Below are 21,887 nucleotides of genomic sequence, written 5' to 3' on the forward strand. Positions count from 1 at the left end.
TTTCTACCCCTGATAACCAATTGCCGCTGTTTCCCAAAATAAATGTTCACACTAAGAACAAAGAAAACTATTGCAACTGTTTTGTCCTGCCAATTCTGATAGGGCTTAACCTTCAATTTTGGAGTGGAAAGTACAATCAAGCCTTGTGTCTTACACACAGTCAGTATAATTACGCACACCTAATTTTTTAACTGAAAAATGAACAAAACAGAAAATAGAAAACTCATGCAACTGTTTTGTTCCATTAATGCTGATAACTTACATGAGAGGGCGGGAGAGTTAGTGGATTATTATGCAGGACAATCTCCTCAAGTGTCTCAATCTTGCGAAACACTGTGGGAATCTTGGAGATTCTGTTGGAGGAGATATCGAGCTTCCGAAGGTTCAACTTGCTGATTTCTGAAAAGAGATGGTGCATACAAAATGTTACTAAATTCATTTTTTTATAATTTTATGCAACCACTCCAGGGCCTTTATTCATCAACCATTCTTAGACTTGAGAAAAAAGAATGGACACAGAACTAACAGCAATATGGCAATATGTCCAGTGTTTGAATAAATACAAGCTACCACTGTGATTATGTCCTTAACAGAATGTTCTACATGATGGATGATGTAAAAAGAGGCAGAGTTAAACAATGTTAACAGAGTTAATGCAAAGTTAAACTAAAAATTAAAGCAATTTTTTATGATTTCAATTTAAAGAATATTATTTATTCTTAGACTTAGAATTGTTTGGTACACACATGCTCTAGTGTTCAGCTGTTCACAAACAGTGTCTACAAATAAGACTTTTTTCCAAGTGGTGACTTAATTGTTAAAATCTCCCCCCTCCAGTGCAAAATCCAGTATGTTCAAACTCAATTGAAACACATCACAACCTAATTATAAGGTCACTGCAGAGCCTTCAAATACAACCTGAGGGCATTGTTTTGTTATCTGATCATTAATTAGCGTGATGTTGCAGACAACAGTATGTCAGGTGTGACAGCTTATCTCTAACACACATGTAACCTCAACAGATGTCTGCTCCATCAGAAACATTTCCAACCAACAGGTAATATCTCAGTTTTTGAAAACAAATTTGGCAATTTGTGTGCATTAAATGTTTTTTTTACTGCTTTTAGTGCACTTTAATTTTATTAAAATATTAACTGAAGAAATGGCTAAAACACTCCCCCATCATTGCTACAGATTATTTGGAATGCATATGAAGGTATCTTCTTTAAATGTATTCAATGTTCATGGTTCTGAGGAAAATTAAATCAATATGACACTATTTTTTCAATCACTTGCACTTAAACACCTATGTTAGCGTTTCCGATCGCCAAAATCGCCATAGGCGATTGAATCTTTCAGCTGGCGATTAAAGTTTAAAATGTGAATGAAAATGGCGATTGCAAAAAACCCTGATATTTCTCTATAAGTTTTATATTACCTACTTTTAAAGAGAACTCGGTACCGATTTCCACATGTAATCGCCATAAAAGCTCCAGGTGGTAATGGATAGTCCATTGATAAGAGATAACCGGATGCCCGTATCGTATATTCAAGCCACATAACACAGTCATGTATGCTGACGGATGCATCACGGGAATTTTAGGGTAACTTTCCAGTCGCCAAACTGTGGTATTTAACGTCCAATCGGTTACGAGAATGTTTATGGAAGCGGAGTTATATAGCGATTATTATTTTTGATTGACGTCGGTCACAGAGTAAGCGTTTATTAACAATGAATCACAGTTGTAGCATTAATACGTGATATAAAACCAGTAAATAAAGCAGTACATTCAAGGTTTCGGGCGTCATCATCACACCTATTTACCGTACTGTAAACAATCATTAATTATGAGAAGTTAATTGCAATTGGCGAGCAGTGTAAAATTACTTACGGCGAGTAAGTTGTGAAAAACAAAACCCGTTAATAATTTGATGCGGTAACAAATTAAATCCAGTGCATGTATATTTTATCATGTCTATTTGTAGAACTGATTTACACCGTTTTTCTACAGCCACGTGATAATAACTATTCACCATGCATTAATACCGGTATGCCATGTAAAACCCGTGTTATAAGAAAGAGCGTGAAATTATTGCTGCCGTCTGCAATGCCAAGTTCTACGCATGCAAAGCATTTTTTTAACAGACGATGTGTAACTAAATATAGCCTAGCCACTCAGTACATGCAGTATTTAAGACTTACAAATTTACCGGTACGTTTCAATAAATTATATATTGCAACTATGGAAAAATATGTCAATTCAAGAATACATTGCAGTAAATGTATTTCTCAAGAATCAAGAAGCACCAGACTACGGCAAAAATTATTGGGAGAAGGGGGATGGCGAATAAGAGTTACGCAAGACCCACCCAATCAAAGACCGGGGCATATCTGAAAGTTCTAACATTGTATACTGTTTATGCCAGTGCATGAACATATATAAATGAAAAATAAAAAAAAACATAAAATTATTTGATTTCAGGTAACAAATAATTTATTTAAATGTGACTTCATTGATAATTTAATACAGTCATTGTTGATACCTATAGATTTATGATAATGATTATGTCGTTCATTGAGCAAATAAGGTTATAGTGCTGAAATTTGGCTACTAATTATTTTTCCTTAGCGCCAACCTAGAACACTATCTATTAATGAAGCTGCAACTTTTTATTATTTAAATATATGTTGAACACATTTTTTTACAGAGCTCCAGATAAGGGTCGTATTTTTGTAATTACGAATTATTTTCAAGTCCGTTACGTATTTATTTTAAAATCTTGTCGTACCATTAAGAATTACAAAATCAAGTAACGAATATTATTTTTACATCGGTTCGTATCGATTTTTATTGAGTTCTTTTCGTGTATTAAAGATCTTTGCGGTGCTTATATAGAATGGTTATCGGGTTTGTTTAACAAAGCGCATTTTTTTCCAATAAAAGCGGCGTATACAGTCTATCTGTCAAAAAACAATGGCGGCGCCCAGAGAGAGCGTCCTAAAAAACTGCAAAGCGTCCAAAAACACGCTTTTAACATATTGTACGCAAAGTGAGCCGAAGTTAAATGTTTAGAAAGACATTATAGAAAAGTTCTTATACGATGCTGTATGTTCAGTTGCCGACACAGTCGGAAAAGCTTAACAAAAACGCGACACGACGGGTCCAAACTTAAACATTGAACGAGTGGAAGGGACAAGTCCCGTGGCTAATCGTTGAAAAGATTGAAGGGGAGACCCGTTTTAAATGTGAAATATGTAAAAATTCATCTAAGGCATGCAATCTAAACACAGTTTGGGCATATGAAGGTATTGGAAAAATAAAATTGTATAATACTGAAAAGACACTGTTGAACTCGTATAAATATAATAAAGTTGCTAGTATGTTTATTTTGATTTTTTTGCATGAAAATTACCATTATTATTTATTTTTAGGTCATTTAGAAAAAATAAGAATTATTTTCCAAAACTTAGTAGTAACGTTAAGAATAAAATTTCAGAGCTAAGAATTCTTTTTGAAAATCTGGTAGTAATTTAAGAATTTCACAAAACCTTATCTGGAGCTCTGTTTTTATGAATAAATATCTTAACAAAGTCCAGATTAGATAAATACTTTAAAAGTTAAAGAAAACTATTTTCATGATGTATTAATATTGTCCCTCCTGCTCTTTATGCTTACAGTCTAGTTACAATATCTGAAACCTTTTGGAGGATATTGAACAATCTTTGGAAAAGAACATAACATCATTGTAGTTTAGTATAGTGCACACCATATTTTAAAATGGACTAGAGGGGAAAAACTACGCGTATAACACCACTTTTTACGATATCAACAAACCCGAGTATGGGTGAGAAATTTTCTTATGCAAAATTTGGGGACAAATTTATCATTTTAAAGGAACTCTCTGAAAAGGGCTCTCAAGAGGCCACTGCTAAAAGATAGGCAAAAAGCCCTCGTCTTCTTTATGTACCGGTACAACATTGCTTATTGAGGTCAAGTTTGGGGAAAAAAGTCACTGCCTCTCAAAAAGTATATATTTTTCCCAAATGGCTGCCTAAAATTGCCAATTGAAGGTTTAAAAAAACTAAAGTAATATTATTTTATTAATTGCAACATTTAGTTCATTTTTCTTACCAGCTCTATAACTTGAACTTTAGTAAAGAAAATACTGAAAACAACTTAACCATCAATTTTCAAGTATTGATTAGAAATTAAAAACAATGAATGACATGATTTTTCCCAATGTAAATGGCCCCTATCCAATTCCCAAAATGGTTAAAATTACAGCACATTTATTCTCCATATTAAGAACAGCTTTTTAACAGACTTAATTGTGCAAAGAAAAGCGTTATTGATTTGTCATTTCTTCTCACATCTAAATAAGGAATTACATTAAAGTCACTTTCATTTTCAAAACAGACATGCACTAAAATAAAATTCTCTTAATGCAAGAAATGTTTCTTGATGGCGTCCTTATGAATTCACGTGCATTTAATATCTGCAAATTGGTGCAATACAAAAACTAACCATGAGGTACTTTTATATACATAAAGCATTTTTATTGATTAAAAGCTTCTAGTGAAACATTCTTTTGCCTAAATAATAGTGCTGCAACAATACGACAAAAAACGTATTTTAGTATATTGTCAGTTCAAAAACCCGTATTGCAATATATTGCTAACTTGTACCTGAATTATAAATCGGCCTTCGTTTTGTCTGCCATTTTGAGAACTATTATAAAAGCCGACAAGAAGAATAATAACCCGAAAGAGAATTGTGCATGTTTAAAAGCCGGGCGTGTAAATTATCAGAATGCTGGTACGTAAAATTGGTTTTGATCATTATTACTTCTGTTTATTATAACATCAATTTACATTTTTATTATTTAATTAATTATTTTTTTGTATTTCCATAAGCTTCATCTTAAATTTAACAGTAAGACATGCAACAGCAGATCTTGCCGACTCCCATGTAATAACGCTATTCTGTATAATAGACTTTTTAGAATGCTTTTTTTGCGTAACAATTTAGTTTCACTAAACAGTAAACACCGATTTGTTTTGTTTACCTTGATATCATTATTTTGAATGCCTTTTCTGGACGAAATGTGGATGAATTCTTGTAGAATTTTTGTACCGGTATTATGAAAATTGTATCACATTGCAATATGCAGATTGAGTATTGTGATATATAGCAATATACCGATATATTGTTGCAGCACTATTAAGCAATATAAAGAAAATAAAGTGACTTCTTTTAAAAGGCACACTTTACAAATTGAACAAACAAATGGTACATTTTTGTTTAGTGTAATAACAACAAAATAATTGACCAAGTACAAGAAAAGTTATTGCTCAGGGAATAAACAAGTAATACATAAGAAGGAAAACTTAGAATTGTCAACAACTTTGTTAAGTGATCATTATATTTGAAAACATCATTGTGATTGGATTTAATTACAAACTGTAACCTAACATATAGGCCTTTGAAACACAGAGCTCATTCTTGAGTATAAGTTTGGCTAGTAACAATTGTAGGGCATCAAAACAAGTCTGACTGGCTAGTGGTTTCCAACCCATTACTGAAGTATACGCAAGTGGATAAATTTAAGGAATTGCTCAGTTTTCTATTCATCACAGTGGCCTTGACCTTAACCTGACATACTCAAAATGCAAAACAAACCTCGGTCTGAAAGTAATCTAACTTGTCCTTTATATTACCAACATTCAGTATGATAACTCCATCTAAACTCACGGTTCTGAGAGCAAGCCATTCTTCAAGTTATATTAACAGTGGTATTGACCTAAATCCAACACCCCCCTCCCCTAAAAAAATCATCATTCATGCAGGATTGCTAAATCATGAGTTTCATCAATATTGTTTAATAAAAAAAAATCAACAAATGTAAGCCCACTAACCAACAGGCAGGTTTTGTAGCAGGTTATGTTTCAAATTGAGAGACTTAAGACTTCAGATCCTCAATCTGCACGGGTAGCTGTGAGATCTCACACTTAACAACAACACAATATTGCAGCCCACCCACTGACAGCTACCCCACTCACCGACAGGTAGTTCTTGTAGCAGGTTCCTCCTGTGAGATCTCACACTTAACAACAACACAATATTGCAGCCCACCCACTGACAGCTACCCCACTCACCGACAGGTAGTTCTTGTAGCAGGTTCCTCCTGTGAGATCTCACACTTAACAACAACACAATATTGCAGCCCACCCACTGACAGCTACCCCACTCACCAACAGGTAGTTCTTGTAGCAGGTTCCTCCTGTGAGATCTCACACTCAACAACAACACAATATTGCAGCCCACCCACTGACAGCTACCCCACTCACTGACAGGTAGTTCTTGTAGCAGGTTCCTCCTGTGATATCTCACACTTAACAACAACACAATATTGCAGCCCACCCACTGACAGCTACCCCACTCACCGACGGGCAGTTCTTGTAGCAGGTTCCTCCTGTGAGATCTCACACTTAACAACAACACAATATTGCAGCCCACCCACTGACAGCTACCCCACTCACCGACAGGTAGTTCTTGTAGCAGGTTCCTCCTGTGAGATCTCACACTTAACAACAACACAATATTGCAGCCCACCCACTGACAGCTACCCCACTCACCGACAGGTAGTTCTTGTAGCAGGTTCCTCCTGTGAGATCTCACACTTAACAATAACACAATATTGCAGCCCACCCACTGACAGCTACCCCACTCACCGACAGGTAGTTCTTGTAGCAGGTTCCTCCTGTGAGATCTCACACTCAACAACAACACAATATTGCAGCCCACCCACTGACAGCTACCCACTTACCGACAGGCAGTTCAATACAATATTGCAGCCCACCGACTGACAACTACCGAACTCACCGACAGGCAGTTCTTGTAGCAGGTTCCTCCTCACGTTGAGCGACTTGAGAGACTTCAGGTCCCCGATCTGCACTGGCAGCTGTGAGATCTCGTTGCAGCTCACATCCAACTCCATCAGCTTGTCTAACACACCCACCTGACAATTCAAGTTTTTTTAAGGTCAGTAATTCTACAACTTCAATTTTAAGGTAAGTGCTTCTACAACTTCAAGCAGTTTATGAACCAAATTATTCAGAGATTCAGAAATATTTATCAAACAAGCAATTTGGAAAAAAAAACACCATATTTGGTTTGGAAACTGTACTTAAGCAGGGGTGTCAATTGTCCCAAATTTGAAATCCGGAAAATTAAGCCGAGAGTCTGAGGCCGTAGGTAAAGGGAAGAGAGGGCCCACCCTCCCCCCGAGCCCTAGCTTATTGTTCTTTTTTTATAGTCTTTCTAGGTGCAATTTCTGGTGAGTACAATGCGAAATATTATAAACCAAACCATCCGTAACACCGCATGCGTATTTGTCATTCTAAACAAATGATATAAAGAACTTCAAAATAAAATTAAAATCGACAAACCATACCGTATCCGAAAACGACTGTCCGAAAACATGTCCCGATACATCATTTGCAAATGAAATAAAATATGCATATCGTTTGACTGCAGAAAATGTAAACCAGTAACCAGTAACCTAGCAAATACGCAGTCAATATATAATTTGATTAACATATTGTTTTAAAATATGATATTGCAGTGCTTTACTTTGTCAGTTACTGCTCATGTCAGTGCCAGCCGCTTACCAATCAGAAATCATTAAATAAAATCGGTACCAAGCGCAAATGTCCGGAATGCCGACGATGTTATAACAATATTCGTTCTGAAATGATACCGCACTAAAAGAATTTTGTCCCTACCCCACCCCCTTAAACAAACTCATCGGCTTTATATTCACCTCAAAATCAACCCTGGACGGCTCAAATCCAGATTTCCGGAATAATCCGGAAAATTGACACCCCTGCTTAAGTGAGAACAGTGAGCCTTGTTCTGGGAAATCAAGGCTAAATGCATTTGCATTAAGTGTTGTCCCAGATAAGCTGATGAAGTCCCCTTGATTAGATTTTCTTTTATCAAACAGTGCCATAAAACTGGAAAAAATTCTCCCCGATATCTGGAACAACACCTTACTTACATGCATCAAGCCCAGTTTCACGCAGCCAACGTACTGTCTTACATTCCCACCTGTAGCGTTTATTTATATTTATCAGCTAGTGCTTTTTTGATTGGGAAAAATGCAGGCTTTTTCCTCTCCATTTTGGGAATACACCACACTGGAATTTTGGGAATTTCGCGTCGTGAAAACCCCCATTTTGGGAAAAAAATTATTCGCAAAATTGGCTCAATTGGGAAAAATTATCGCATGTAAATAGTGTTTCTTATATTTCAAAGAAGCCGTTAACTGGTAAATAAAGACTATTTCGATAACTTATTATTAAAATTTTACAAAGTATTATGAACATGTGAGATAAGTGCAGGTTTTTTAATCTGTATTTGGGGAAAAGGCCCGGCCTTTTTTGAGGTGAAAAAAATCGTGCGAAGTGCCGGATTTTGAGGAAAATAAGGAAAGTCTTAAATAATCATTAACATATTTTACAGTTTTTAAAACAAATTCAAGGCAACAGATAATTTAATTATGCAACACTTTCTATTTTCTACACCGGATCAGGTTAACTTATATATTTTAAGTTAAAAAAAAAAAAAATTTTTTTTTTTGGGAATTGGGATTTTTTTTTTCAATTTGGAAAAAAACAACCAGATTTGCATAGGGAATGGGGCCGAATTTCGGCCCGTGGCATAGGGCGGAAAAAGCCTGAAATGGTGTAAACCAAGAAATTTGGAAAAATCAAACATTTTAAATAGGATTATAAATAACAATCTACCCATTGGTTATAAATAACTGCATTTTTATGGCCCCATTCGAAGAAGAGGGGGTATATTGCTATGCTCATGTCGGTCTGTCTGTCGGTCTGTCTGTCGGTCCGTCCACCAGGTGGTTGTCAGACGATAACTCAAGAGCGCTTGGGCCTAGGATCATGAAACTTCATAGGTACATTGATCATAACTCGCAGATGACCCCTATTGATTTTCAGGTCACTAGGTCAAAGGTCAAGGTCACAGTGACCCGAAATAGTAAAATGGTTTTCGGATGATAACTCAAGAACGCTTAGGCCTAGGATCATGAAACTTGATAGGTAGATTGATCAGGACTGGAAGATGACCCCTATTGATTTTGAGGTCACTAGGTCAAAGGTCAAGGTCACAGTGACCCGAAATAGTAAAATGGTTTCCGGATGATAACTCAAGAACACTTAGGCCTAGGATCATGAAACTTGATAGGTAGATTGATCATGACTCGCAGATGACCCCTATTGATTTTCAGGTCACTAGGTCAAAGGTCAAGGTCACGATGACCCGAAATAGTAAAATGGTTTCCGGATGATAACTGAAGAACACTTATTCCTAGGATCATGAAACTTGATAGGTAGAATGATCAGGACTCGCAGATGACCCCTATTGATTTTCAGGTCACTAGGTCAAAGGTCAAGGTCACGGTGACCCGAAATAGTAAAATGGTGTCCGGATGATAACTCAAGAATGCTTTTGGCTAGGATCATGAAACTTCATAGGTACATTGATCATGACTGGCAGATGACCCCTATTGATTTTCAGGTCACTAGGTCAAGGTCACAGTGACAAAAAACATATTCACACAATGGCTCTCACTACAACGGAGAGCCCATATGGGGGGCATGCATGTTTCACAAACAGCCCTTGTTAATTTTACATTAAAAAGTACAACGGAAATAAATTGCTATAGTGTAAACCCAATAAATCAGTTTTTGAGTCATGGGAAAAGTTTGTAATCTTTATTGGGAAATCTTTGTCAGATTTTGGTGATTTTTTTACTGTTTGCCTGTAAGAGGCTACAATTTTTATAAAAACAATCACCTACCTCCTCTGGCAGTGAGACGAGCTTGTTGTGGCTCACAATGAGGACCTCTAGGGTACAAATCTGGCTGATAAACGATGGGATGATGGACAGCTGGTTTCGACTGGAATATATTTAAATTACATATGAAAACGAACGTTTTTTCACTATTTTGGGTGTGGGGCTAAGGCTCTTTGAATTGGGAAAAATGGCACTGTTTTGACTGAAATTGGGAAAAAAAAATATTTTGCTAACTAATACTTGAACATTGAGAATAAAAGTATTTCCAATATCATATTAAATTACTTTGTTAAACTTATTGATAGGAAAAGGGAAATGAACTCAAATAAACAATCAATTGGAAATTTTTAATCCGTCAATTGGGAAAAATATATACTTTTTGAGATTGGAAATGGTACCAAATTTTTGCCCCAAATTTGAAACAAGAGGGCCATGATGGCCCTGAATCGCTCACCTGACTATCCAAATACAATCCCAACCCAGATTTCATCAAGATAAACATTGTGACCAAATTTCATAAAGATTGGATGAAAACTGTGACCTCTATTGTCTGTACAAGGTTTTTCTATTATTTGACCTAGTGACCTAGTTTTTGACCTAGTGACCTAGTGTTTGACCCCAGATGACCCAAATACAATCCTAACCCAGATTTCATCAAGATAAACATTCTGACCAAACTTCATAAAGATTTGATGAAAACTGCGACCTCTAATGTCTACACAAGGTTTTTCTATTATTTGACCTAGTTTTTGACCTAGTGACCTAGTTTTTGACCTCAGATGACCCAAATACAATCCCAACCCAGATTTTATCAAGATAAACATTCTGACCAAATTTCATAAAGATTGGATGAAAACTGTGACCTCTACTGTCTACACAAGGTTTTTCTATTTTTTGACCTAGTGACCTAGTTTTTGACCCAAGATGACCCAAATACAATCCCAACCCAGAATTTATCAAGATAAATATTCTGACCAAATTGTATAAAGATTTGATGAAAACTGTGACCTCTACTGTCTACACAAGGTTTTTCTATTATTTTACCTAGTTTTTGACCCAAGATGACCCAAATATAACCCCAACCCAGATTTTATCAAGATAAACATTCTGACCAAATTTCATAAAGATCGGATGAAAAATGTGACCTCTACTGTCTACACAAACAAATTGTTGACGGACACACGCACACACATACGGACGCCGGACATCACACGGTCACATAAGCTAACCATGTCACTTCGTGACAGGTGAGCTAAAAACAAGAGCTGTCACCATAGGATGACTTATGCCTCCTTTAAACGCTTGATAGAAGTGATATGAGTTTTTTTCGAAACCTAAACGCAGATTTAGAAACCTAAACGCGGACCCTAAGTTCAAGGTCAAGGTCACAGGGGTCAAAATTTGTGTGCGTATGGAAAGGCTTGTCCATTTGCACATGCATACCAAATATGAAGGTTATATCTCAAGGGACATAGAAGTTATGAGCATTTTTCGAAACCTAAACAGATTTTGAAACCTAAACGCAAGTAAGTTCAAGGTCACAGGGATCAAAATTTGTGTGCGTATGGAAAGGCCTTGTCCATATACACATGCATACCAAATATGAAGGTTATAGCTCAAGGGACATAGAAGTTATGAGCTTTTTTTCGAAACCTAAACGCAGATTTCGAAACCTTAACGCGGACCCTAAGTTCAAGGTCAAGGTCACAGGGGTCAAAATTTGTATGTGTATGGAAAGCCATTGTCCATATACACATGCATGCCAAATATGATATTGCTATCTGAAGCGACATAGAAGTTATGAGCATTTTTCGAAACCTAAATGCAAAGTGTGACGGACAGTCCGATCATTATATGCCCTCCTTCGGGGCCATAAAAACTGCTGGATGTCTAACTTTTCTGAAATTTGATTATGGAAGTTTTTAACTTAATATTTTAAACTTTTGGTGGTTTATAACACAAATCCTTATTATACATAAATTAAAATAACATAAAAACTCAAGTTTTAATTAAGATCAGCATTTCTAAAACTTCACCCTGTTTTTTTCCGCCTGGTCCTGATTTTCTTTAAAAAGCAACTTTCTTTAAACAAAAAAATCCATAAAAGTGGAAACTGTAGTAAGTCCCTTATTAGCCAGTGCAAATTGCACAGACTAATTTTGGATGACACTAAGTCCAGTTTTGTCATAACGAGGCTCAGTTACAGAGAAGCAATGTCTTACCTTAGGTTCAGAAATGTGAGAGCCTGCAGTTGAACGATACACTCTGGGATGGACTTGATGACATTGTGATAGCAGTTCAGTTTCTCCATGGAGATATATGAACACAACTCTTTTGGCAACTCTGACAGGCGATTTTTAGACACATCTGCAAATAAATTTTAATGTTATACATAACTTCTGCTTATTCCATTGAACACTTCTGAAAAATGGCGTAGGCATATGGTTGTGTTCATGAAATTCTTAAACATATTTATGGTCATAAATGTTTAAGATTTAATATTTGAAAGTGATGTTGTAATTATATATTGAATTATCTGATTAATGTGAACAGCAGTATGTTTACAGTTATCGATACAATCGAGTTTATATGCATGAATTGGGGAATCACCGATGTCACAGAAATCCACAGCGATCACAAGAGAATTACCACAAAATTGCAGGGAATCACCGCAAAAATTATCTTGCACTCGCCCGACGGCAGAGTGACGAATCATGTTAAATAAAGGTGATTTTCTACTAAAAAATCAAACTGTCCAAAGTGACTCAGTAAATTAGGCAAAAATCATGGGTTGCATAGTGTACCTTTGCACCAATGCTTTAAAAGTTAAACAATAAACCAAAATTCTGACAGACCCAAAAAGAGACAGCTTTGAGGTGGTGTTGATGTATTCTTCATATTTTTTTATTTGTAAAGCTTTATTATTAATGCTATTTTAGAACCAATTAAAACTCAAGAGATTGAAGTGTCAACTTGGAGAATGACTAATTTGCATTTTAATTGACCGATCCTACCAAGGTTTATTCCAAATTGTTTGCTATATATGATAAACACGTGATCTTAATAGAATGCACAATTAAGACATAATGCCTTTCTGCAGTGTATATTACCATCAAATTTTAAATTCATAAGAGTTCCGACGAAAACTGAAATAAAAACAATAAAAAATAATGACCTGCTGAGATTGTGTCAACCAAATCGTACTTTGCTGACATTTTAGGGTATTCACGTAATTTCCTACAAGAGAGCAGTATTTCACCCGTGTGTTGGGCATCCTCAAATACACGTTCAATGGGTTTTGAAAGAGATGTCGGACTCTGAGATCCTCCACCATGATAAGTAGTCGCCATTTCTGGAATCATTGTATCTCATTGCGCATGCTCAGTGATAAATAAAGAATTGTGTTTGTTATAAAAATCGCGCGTCAGGTGAAACGCTACTTATATTTCGAGAGGCAAAATTACTAGCGTCGATCGACTCACAATTATTTTGCTTCAGCTTATTACATTATGTCATCTTAATTTCTGTTGTTGTTTTTTAAATATGATATTTTATTAATGTTTTCAGAATAACATTAGGTAAAGAGAAACGGAAACGTTGTTGTATGGCAATTTACGCAACATTGGCATCACAAAACAGGGATCGCAAAATCAAGCGCCATGTTTAACATCTATATCTTCATCTACATCGTAAGTCGCTGCAATCACACATGATTATTATGCGACGGGATATTAACCCTACACAACTTTCTACTTATTATAAAAACATGTTGTTTTTTTCAAACTGTAAACAACGTAAAATAAAGGTTTACATAAACGCGCTGTCGGAAAACTATCGGTAACGTTAAACAGAATCGAGACGACGGGTTTATGTGAACATGTTGTCGGGCCAATGTCATTCGGTAGCATCATTCCTTAATTGGTACGCCATCGGGTCTATAACTCCTAGAAATATGAGGTCGATATTCATCGACATCATATCGTTTAACGTCATTTTGCAATAGCATCGTTCCGACATGAAGTCATGTCGGTACTCCTTTAAATATATATGAGGTCGATATACATCGGTAGATTACGTCTAATTATTTGGACTACGGGACTATGTGAAAGCTTTTTCTGACCACTGTCGAGTAGTAATCGGCATACTCAAGACACAATTGGGACAATTTGACATTGAGTTCAGCACATTCGATGCAATCTTAAAATACTAAACGGGTGACATTCAGCAGAATTGGAAAGCAGTCGAGACACCGTAGAGACGGTGTTTTGACAGTGTCCAGACATACAAAGAAACGCTAGTATTGGGGCAACATAAATACGCTGTCTGGACAATGTCAATAAGCAAAATGAGGAAGATGTCGGGACTACATAAATACGCTCCTCGGGGCACTAATTTTTGACTTTGAATAAATTATGAGCACCGAATCTCACAACTTGTCGGTACGTTTGATGCTCAGGCATGCTTAATTGTTTGTTTAACCCATTTAAGCCTAGTGGACTCTTTCATCCTTCTAAATTGGTTCAATTTATTTCGAAAATTATGGATGTCTAGTATATTTTTTTCTATATTTAGAATATTTCATACATAAATTCCTTTGAGCAAACAGCGCAGACCCTGATGAGACGCCGCATCATGCGGCGTCTCATCTGGGTCTACGCTGTTTGCCATGGCCTTTTTTTCTAGACGCTAGGCATAAATGGATTAAGGATGTAGCAGTTACAACATCGGTAGGTGAACTCGATATTGTATCACCGTGGTTTAATACGCGCTTAACCATTGTAGTTAATATATATACAAGACTGTACTGAAAAAATTAAATCGATCACCGTGTCTATATCTAAAGTTTGAAAATTTTAATCATATGTACCTCAAACGAGTCTATTAAAAGTCGTTTTGGTGATATGCGACTCGTACTTAATTAATGTTAGAATATACGCGCACATTAAAACCGCAGAAGGCTGATTTTACACTATACACGAAATTTTTGACCTCAGTATTTGACAATTATTTACAAATCATCCCACACACGTTAGTTGGTTCATACCGCTTCCCAGTGGAATTCAAAAGGTCCATTCGCTGGTTTCGAATAGGTTTCAATTCAAGCCTTTGAAGATGGATCAATTGAATGCGATCGTAACACTGCGCTCACTTTTTTGGCCTACTTTCTTTACAAAAAGTTTCGGCAATTAAAATGCTGTTCGCCTTTTACAAGTTTATTTAATTCGGTTGAACTATTTGTACGATTATACAAGCGTGAACATGATTAATAGATTTTAACTAAGTGAAGATATGATAAATCAATTTCTTATTTAATCATTCTGCCTCATATACGTGTCTTTTTTCATAAAACAAGGATCGTCAGCATTTAAACCAATAACGCAGAACATATAATTGCAGCAGGTGCTAGAACTCTTATGCTAGATTTAAAGGCAAAATGTCGAAACGTGTAAAAACGATTTCGTTTACACGAACAAAAGTGTCATACACATAACCTTTTCGGATTTATTCTTTGTGATGTGATACTTAACTACCATCGTCATGACGTCGAACAAGCATCGTGTTTTGACGAGTCATTACGAAAACGATTACTCGAGGCACGACGACAAGAATTACTACTTCTCGGACAATCGTAACTATGACGCTATGCGCGACGCTATGGAGAAGTTCCGACGAAATCCCGCCAAGTACGAGTCGGAGAGTCGCCGGGAGACCTCGAGACAGAGCAGTCACTACGAGTCAACCAAGCGTTCCGGGCCTGTAGAAGTCGTCATGGAACATTGGTTAGTACGGATCAATGGCCTTTGTCGGCTCAAGTACTAATCAAAAGTACCCGGGTACTCTAAAGTATACAACAAAGTACCAGGGGCACGGAAAATACGCTTAAAGGCACCGGCCATTCTCCGGGGTACTTTTTAGTATATTTTCCGTACCACGATTTCGTTGTAGTATACTCTTAAATAGTGCCTGTGCCGACAATGCCCAATCGATCGTTTGCATTATGCTTATCCTTTGACGTCTCTCTCAAAATAAGCCAGATAATTTTTTATGTTTAAATTGTCATGACTAATAACTGGAATGGTATTCGGACTGACCGGCATCACACATTGTATGATAATATATATCTGAAGAGATATTCCTCACCAACATGTGAAGGTCATCTCATTGTTGAATTTTAAGTGTAAATGATATGATTGGCAAAAACTAGATCCACATTTACGAGGATCATGTATATACGTAAATTTATATATGTATTTCACTGTTGCTTAGTAAAAAGAGATCCCGTCTTTTTAAACTTCGCGTGTCAAGTTTTAGTTTTGATAAATTTTGAAGACGGAAAATCTCAAAGCACCAACTCAGTTAGTTAATTTGAGTATTTATACTCCCTTCCTTTTAATCTGTCACTTGTCCATCGTCTTAGGACCATGTTGTTTCTTTGTTGTCAGACAAAAATTCAGCAGTAATTTAAGTTTGAGCGGCGTCCTGTAATCGGGTTTTAATGCATGTGCGTGAAGTATTTCCAAGATTAGCACGTGCACTCCGCATATGCATTAAACCCGGTTTTCTCAGAGCGAGGCTAATTTGTTGTTGACAGGACCCTAGACTCAATAACAAACTTCAGTGAACATGTGTAAAAGAAGGAGCTTAATGCGGTATGAAGAATAGGATATCAGTGTCCACAGCTGTTAAAAGAATTATGTTTTGTTACAAATGTGTAAATTAATGGTCATGAAAACTAAACAAAATTGAAAATGTTATGAATACAAGTCAAGTTAGAAAGAATATGATATCAGTGTTCACAAATGTGATGACTGTCACCATATGTTGTAAAATGTATATTCATGAAAAAATATTAGTGCTTCTTTTATAGGAGCGGATGCACCAACCAAAGTCATGCAGACAATATTAGACTGGCAATCGAAGACAATTTCCGATCAGTAAATATAAAGGAATTTATTGGAAGAATTGGTAAACCTTGTTGTCTAAGTGGTGTCATATGTTTTCATTGTTACAACAAGTACTTTAACATGATAATTATTATAATTGCAAATAAAGCAAAGTGGTAAATTATATGTTCAAATTAATGTCTATAAGCAATATGCTTTTCAATGTGTTTATTTGTGAACAATACCGTATTCACTGTCATTTGTTTTGATTTAAACCAATGATATAACAAATAAAGCGTAGCAAATATTAACTTCTATACGAAATATTCAGTGTGAATGATTTCGGTTATGTTAAAATACAAAAATCAATTTCAGATTCGTTCGAACTGTTTGTGAATGGAAAAATCGTCTACTCTCGGATCATGCAGGGCGGATATCCGTACGAAGAGGAGGTAACGGCACTTGTGATACAGCTAGTCCAGCGACTGGGGTATCGGGTCCGTTAGCACAGCTGACATATTCACACTAAGTCTGTTCGGCCTGATGCTATATCCGTCCTTAGTTTGATTGGCATGGTTCCGTAGGCCCTGTTAACATCTTTACCCTAGTTTCGCTAGCCCTGACAACACGTTCACTCTGAGCCCTTTTCCGTGGTGCCGTTTGGACTGGGTCCATTCGCCCTGATAGCTGTTCCGCCATCATAAGACTTTCCCCCTGGGTCCGTTCATCCTGGGTATGTTACGCCTGTGTCCGTTCACCCTGATAACATGTTTTATCTGGCCCGTTAATACTAATAACATTTTCGCCCTTGGTCCGTTCGCATAAGGTAATTTCGGATAGGGTCCGTTTGCCCTGATAACTTCTTTACTCTGGGTACACTGAGAAAAAACTCACCATAGACACGTTAACTATCCCTTATAAAATATATACATACTATTCCCCCAGAGTCCGTTCTCCATGATAACACAGGCGCAATGGGTGCGCCCCACCCCCTGATAACATATTCGCCCCGAGTCCATTTGCCCTACCACATGTCCGCCTTGGGTCGGTTCGCCCAGTTAACGTTTTTTATCCTGCCTCAGTTGCAAACATTGACCAAATAAAGCAGGGTCGGATAAACTAGTTGATATCCGGCAGTACATCACGTGACCGTGATCTAACCGTAAGTATGTATTCATACGCGCCGATTAACCAATCGCACATTCTCGGCCCTTTCCGTCAAACATCGGATTATGATAATCTGCGAGGGGTACCGAATGGCCGATTAACATGTTCTAATATTTGACCTTTGAAATTTATTGGGACACATCATGAAAGTTATCGTAATATTATATATCATCATTTTTATCTTCTTAAAAATATATTACCGAACCAGACTTCCGTATTTATCATGTTCATTTACTTGATTACGCAATTTATGACGTATCTAGTGTGACGTCATTTCCCTGACAAAACATACTATCTAGTTTCTCTCAGGATTTTAGGGACAACAATTTTGACGTGGTGGTTTTAACAGTATTTTTTAATATTTTAAAGCATCGAACGAATCATAAACGATTTTCGGAGTGTGTGTTTGTCATTTATAAGTGTTAACTTTGATAGGAATAAAATAATTCGCTACGACAGGATTACGGTTTCGTTAATCGGGTTTTGGGTCAGAATGGTTAGCATTCGATACAAACGCTATCAAAAAAGAGTGTGGTTTAAAATACATTCCGATAATAGAGATGGAAAAACAGAAAATGGATTCCGACAAAGGGATGGAAGAACAGACAATGAATGTGTATATCGTTGTACATTTATTGTTATAAGCAATGGATTAAAGTTGTCATTAAGGTAAATAAAATTTAGTTTTTGTTTTGCTGATGCATTTTGATTTCATTTTTTTACCAAGAAAAATATCACATTCTCGATTCGTTTTTTATTTCTTCTCTTAATAGTTTCGATAGGAAAGTATTTAAAGGAACAGTTTAATGTGGAACTATTTTTAGCGTGACACAATCGGTAGTTATTCGGTCGTCAGGAATGTAGGAGGCCCGAAAAGAATAATTATATTCTTATGTAAATTAATCATTTGTCTTTGATAAAATGTGTCAACGGCATGAAGCAGGATAAATCGAATACATGGTTGGTGCCGAGATGGAGAAAGTTTATCCGGTTCGGCCCGAAAAAGAAAAATCGGGCTCGCTAAAGCTCGCCCTATTTTCTTTTTCTAAGCCTCACCGGATAAACTTTCACCATCTCGGCACCAACCATGTATTCTCTATCTTTACGCGTCATTCTGATAAGTTTACGTTTCTCGCGGGCTGGTTTTCCGTGATATCTGCCCTAGGAGCGTTCGCCGTGTTAAAGATGAGCCTCGCTGTGGAAAAAGTGGGATTAATGCATGTGCGTATAGTGTCTTCCCAGATAAGCTTGTGCAGTCTGTGCAGGCTAATAAATGACGACATTTTTCGCTTTTATGGTAGTTTTCGTTTACATGAAGTCACTTCATAGCGAAAATCTAGTCAAGGTGGAAAGTGTCGTCCATGATCAGCCTGTGCGGGCTTCACAGGCTGATTTGGGAAAACACTATTCGCACTCGCATTCAGTCCTGTTTTTACAGAGCGCAACTCATTTCAAGTACTTATCAGCTAATATTCTTAGCAATTCTGACCATGATCACGGACTCTAGATGTCAATATACGCTCCGTGCCATGATAGTGTCCTAATTCATATCGTCGATACCGGATTGTGACCGGGGTAATATTCCGTATTTATCAGCTAATATTCTTAGCAATTCTGACCATGATCATGTCCTAATTCATATCGTCGATACCTGATTGAGACCGGGGTATTATGAAAGTATTTATGTTTTCAACGCTTGGGATATTCTAAGATGCATACATATCACATTCATAATGTATGTATTGAAACAACTCATAAATTTTGTTGGCGAAATAAGGTTAAAGCTGAAAGTTGTGTAACATAACTTTATTCCCTGAATCTGTCTTTTTATTGATTCATCCGTGTATTCATAGATAGTAAATAGCTGACCACCGACATTCGGACTTTGATTAACCTTTAAAGAAGCAACACGTATTGCCTCTCGAGCTAATATCGCGCCTTTTACATAAGTGATTAACGAGACCAGTTGTCTATACAGATTTATGTATATTTACAAAACATAACATGTTCAACTCTTTTTTCAGGTCCTGGATGCAATATGGAGAGCACAGCACGGCAAAGAAATCTATCAAATCGACAGATACGGGGGTTCACCCGCCTGTACGTTATTGTAATAATGCCGCAGAGCCGAACTTAAAACTGTTAAATTGCAAAAATGTGTGTTTATGCGGTCTGTTATATAGTTTTCTGAGAGCAACACAATCTAAACATGTATGTTGAACTCCACTTTGTTTCGGTTTGAGCCATCGTTTATTGGCGTCATGAAGCAAAATTTCGTTCATTCGTTGGATTTTCCAATGCGAAGTAAAAGACTGTTTTGCAAGAGGAGTATAACTCGCCTTTAGTCCAGACGAGCAAGTCTATTCAACATGTTCGCTGCCCTCTAATGAGACCACGAAACCTTGCGTGACTAAACAGCGGACAAGGTCTTGACCAGACTGCGCCGCAATGCGAAAACGATGGCTGCATATGGCATAAGACCCATTTTCACATTCGACTTTTGAGCATTTTCCTCTGCAAGCCTTTTCTTTGACTGAACAATCTAATTGCGCTCTTTGGCAGAATACTAGGTCAACGCATATGAACTCCTGTCAGTAAAGAACATTTCGAATTTTAAAGCAATTCACTTTCTGGAAAATAAAATGTTTTTATTTTACGTTAAAGGCAAGTTTTAAAAAGACCTGGCGTTTACCGTGTTTCACAACACAACATATAATAAAACCCCTTAGAAACATAAGGAAGCCTAGTTTTATAATATATGATATGGCATGATCATTAATCATGTAAGATCTTATTTGTCTGAAAACCAGTACAAACATTAACAACTTAACTAAATTGCACGTTGATTTGCAACCGATTGTGTTTTCATTCTTAAACAATATGTATCTAGCTCATTGGAATATTTACCCGGTATGTAAATATTCGCATATGTTCTGATAACATAGAGGTGAGTTGATGATTTAAGTGTAAATTCGTATATCTTTTCATGACTGGTCATATAAAAATTCGTTTCACGAGCGGCTGGGCGTGATCAGTTTACCAGGTATTCCACGTATGACATAAGTAGTTTTATTTATTTATTTACTTATATTTTCATTGTGACTTGAAACATATGTAGAACTGTTTGTTTAAATAGGTACACACGTGCCGGTTCGCTTATTGTTAAAGCACGCGTTTGTTATATACTTATTTTATGTTGTATACACTGTATGTTTCTTTACTGTTTAAAAAAAAAAAAAATACACGCACATAAATAAAATTGTATTTATTTATTTGCAAAAATGAAAGCATGTTAAAGATGCTGAATCTGTAAAATAATAACCTTATAAACGCAAACTTCTCGAAAGATACACCTTAAGAATGACTGTTCCTAAATGACACGAAGACATCTTAAAATTATGCGTTTGAAATTGCCAATTTATCTTGTTCTTGTCTGTCACAACACCAATGTGTTTATATTTCGATGTTTACCCGATTGTTGAAGATTGAGCTCTTCGGAACCTTCCGTTTACGCGCATTTACGCCGACTGAATAAATCCGTAGACATTCGTCAAAGAGGGGGATTAAAATGTAAATATACAAACCTAGAACAGTTGTTTTATTGCAAATTTGTGAAACCTCTCCTATTTTTTAAAGTTTTTGAAAAAAAGTATTGTCAAATGAAATTTAACACAAGACCATCTTGTAAAATCAGTTGCCTACTTACGGGATCAGGCGCTGTAACAATCGAAACTCCCGTAGGCAGGACTCAGCGGTGTAAAATGCTATGGGAACAAAGCAAACATTGAATTGAGCCTTTCTATCATACAGTAACTCAACAAGTACCAGTGGCACTTAGGACAATGACCACTATAAGGAACTACATTTAATCCCGTGCATTTACCGACAAAGGAATGATAAACATATATGGCAAACTCCTTAAAATTCATTCAGTCGTTTGAATGATTAATTAAATTT

General features: G+C 36.5%; 2 protein-coding genes across 2 annotated transcripts in view; one reads left to right on the top strand and one right to left on the bottom strand.

The window, feature by feature from the left end:
• LOC127834119 (serine-rich adhesin for platelets-like) overlaps window positions 1-13,245 on the bottom strand; it is a 72,661-nt gene extending 59,416 nt beyond the window's left edge. Inside the window, exons 1-5 of the mRNA XM_052359738.1 lie at window positions 13,055-13,245; window positions 12,102-12,246; window positions 9,883-9,982; window positions 6,885-7,020; window positions 263-399 (exon numbers count right to left, since the gene is read on the bottom strand). Of these exons, the coding sequence (XP_052215698.1) occupies window positions 263-399; window positions 6,885-7,020; window positions 9,883-9,982; window positions 12,102-12,246; window positions 13,055-13,241 (705 nt within the window). The 5' untranslated portion in view covers window positions 13,242-13,245. The remainder of the gene's footprint in view (window positions 1-262; window positions 400-6,884; window positions 7,021-9,882; window positions 9,983-12,101; window positions 12,247-13,054) is intronic.
• Window positions 13,246-15,408: 2,163 nt separating this feature from the next.
• Window positions 15,409-20,044, top strand: LOC127835833 (migration and invasion enhancer 1-like). The gene is made up of 4 exons (XM_052362264.1): window positions 15,409-15,659; window positions 16,748-16,845; window positions 17,139-17,215; window positions 19,955-20,044. The coding sequence occupies exons 1-4, from the start codon at window positions 15,418-15,420 to the stop codon at window positions 20,042-20,044; spliced, it is 507 nt and encodes a 168-aa protein (XP_052218224.1). The 5' UTR covers window positions 15,409-15,417.
• The last annotated feature ends 1,843 nt before the right edge of the window (window positions 20,045-21,887 follow it).

Source organism: Dreissena polymorpha, chromosome 6 (genome assembly GCF_020536995.1).
Source record: "Dreissena polymorpha isolate Duluth1 chromosome 6, UMN_Dpol_1.0, whole genome shotgun sequence".
Lineage (NCBI taxonomy): Eukaryota > Metazoa > Mollusca > Bivalvia > Myida > Dreissenidae > Dreissena > Dreissena polymorpha.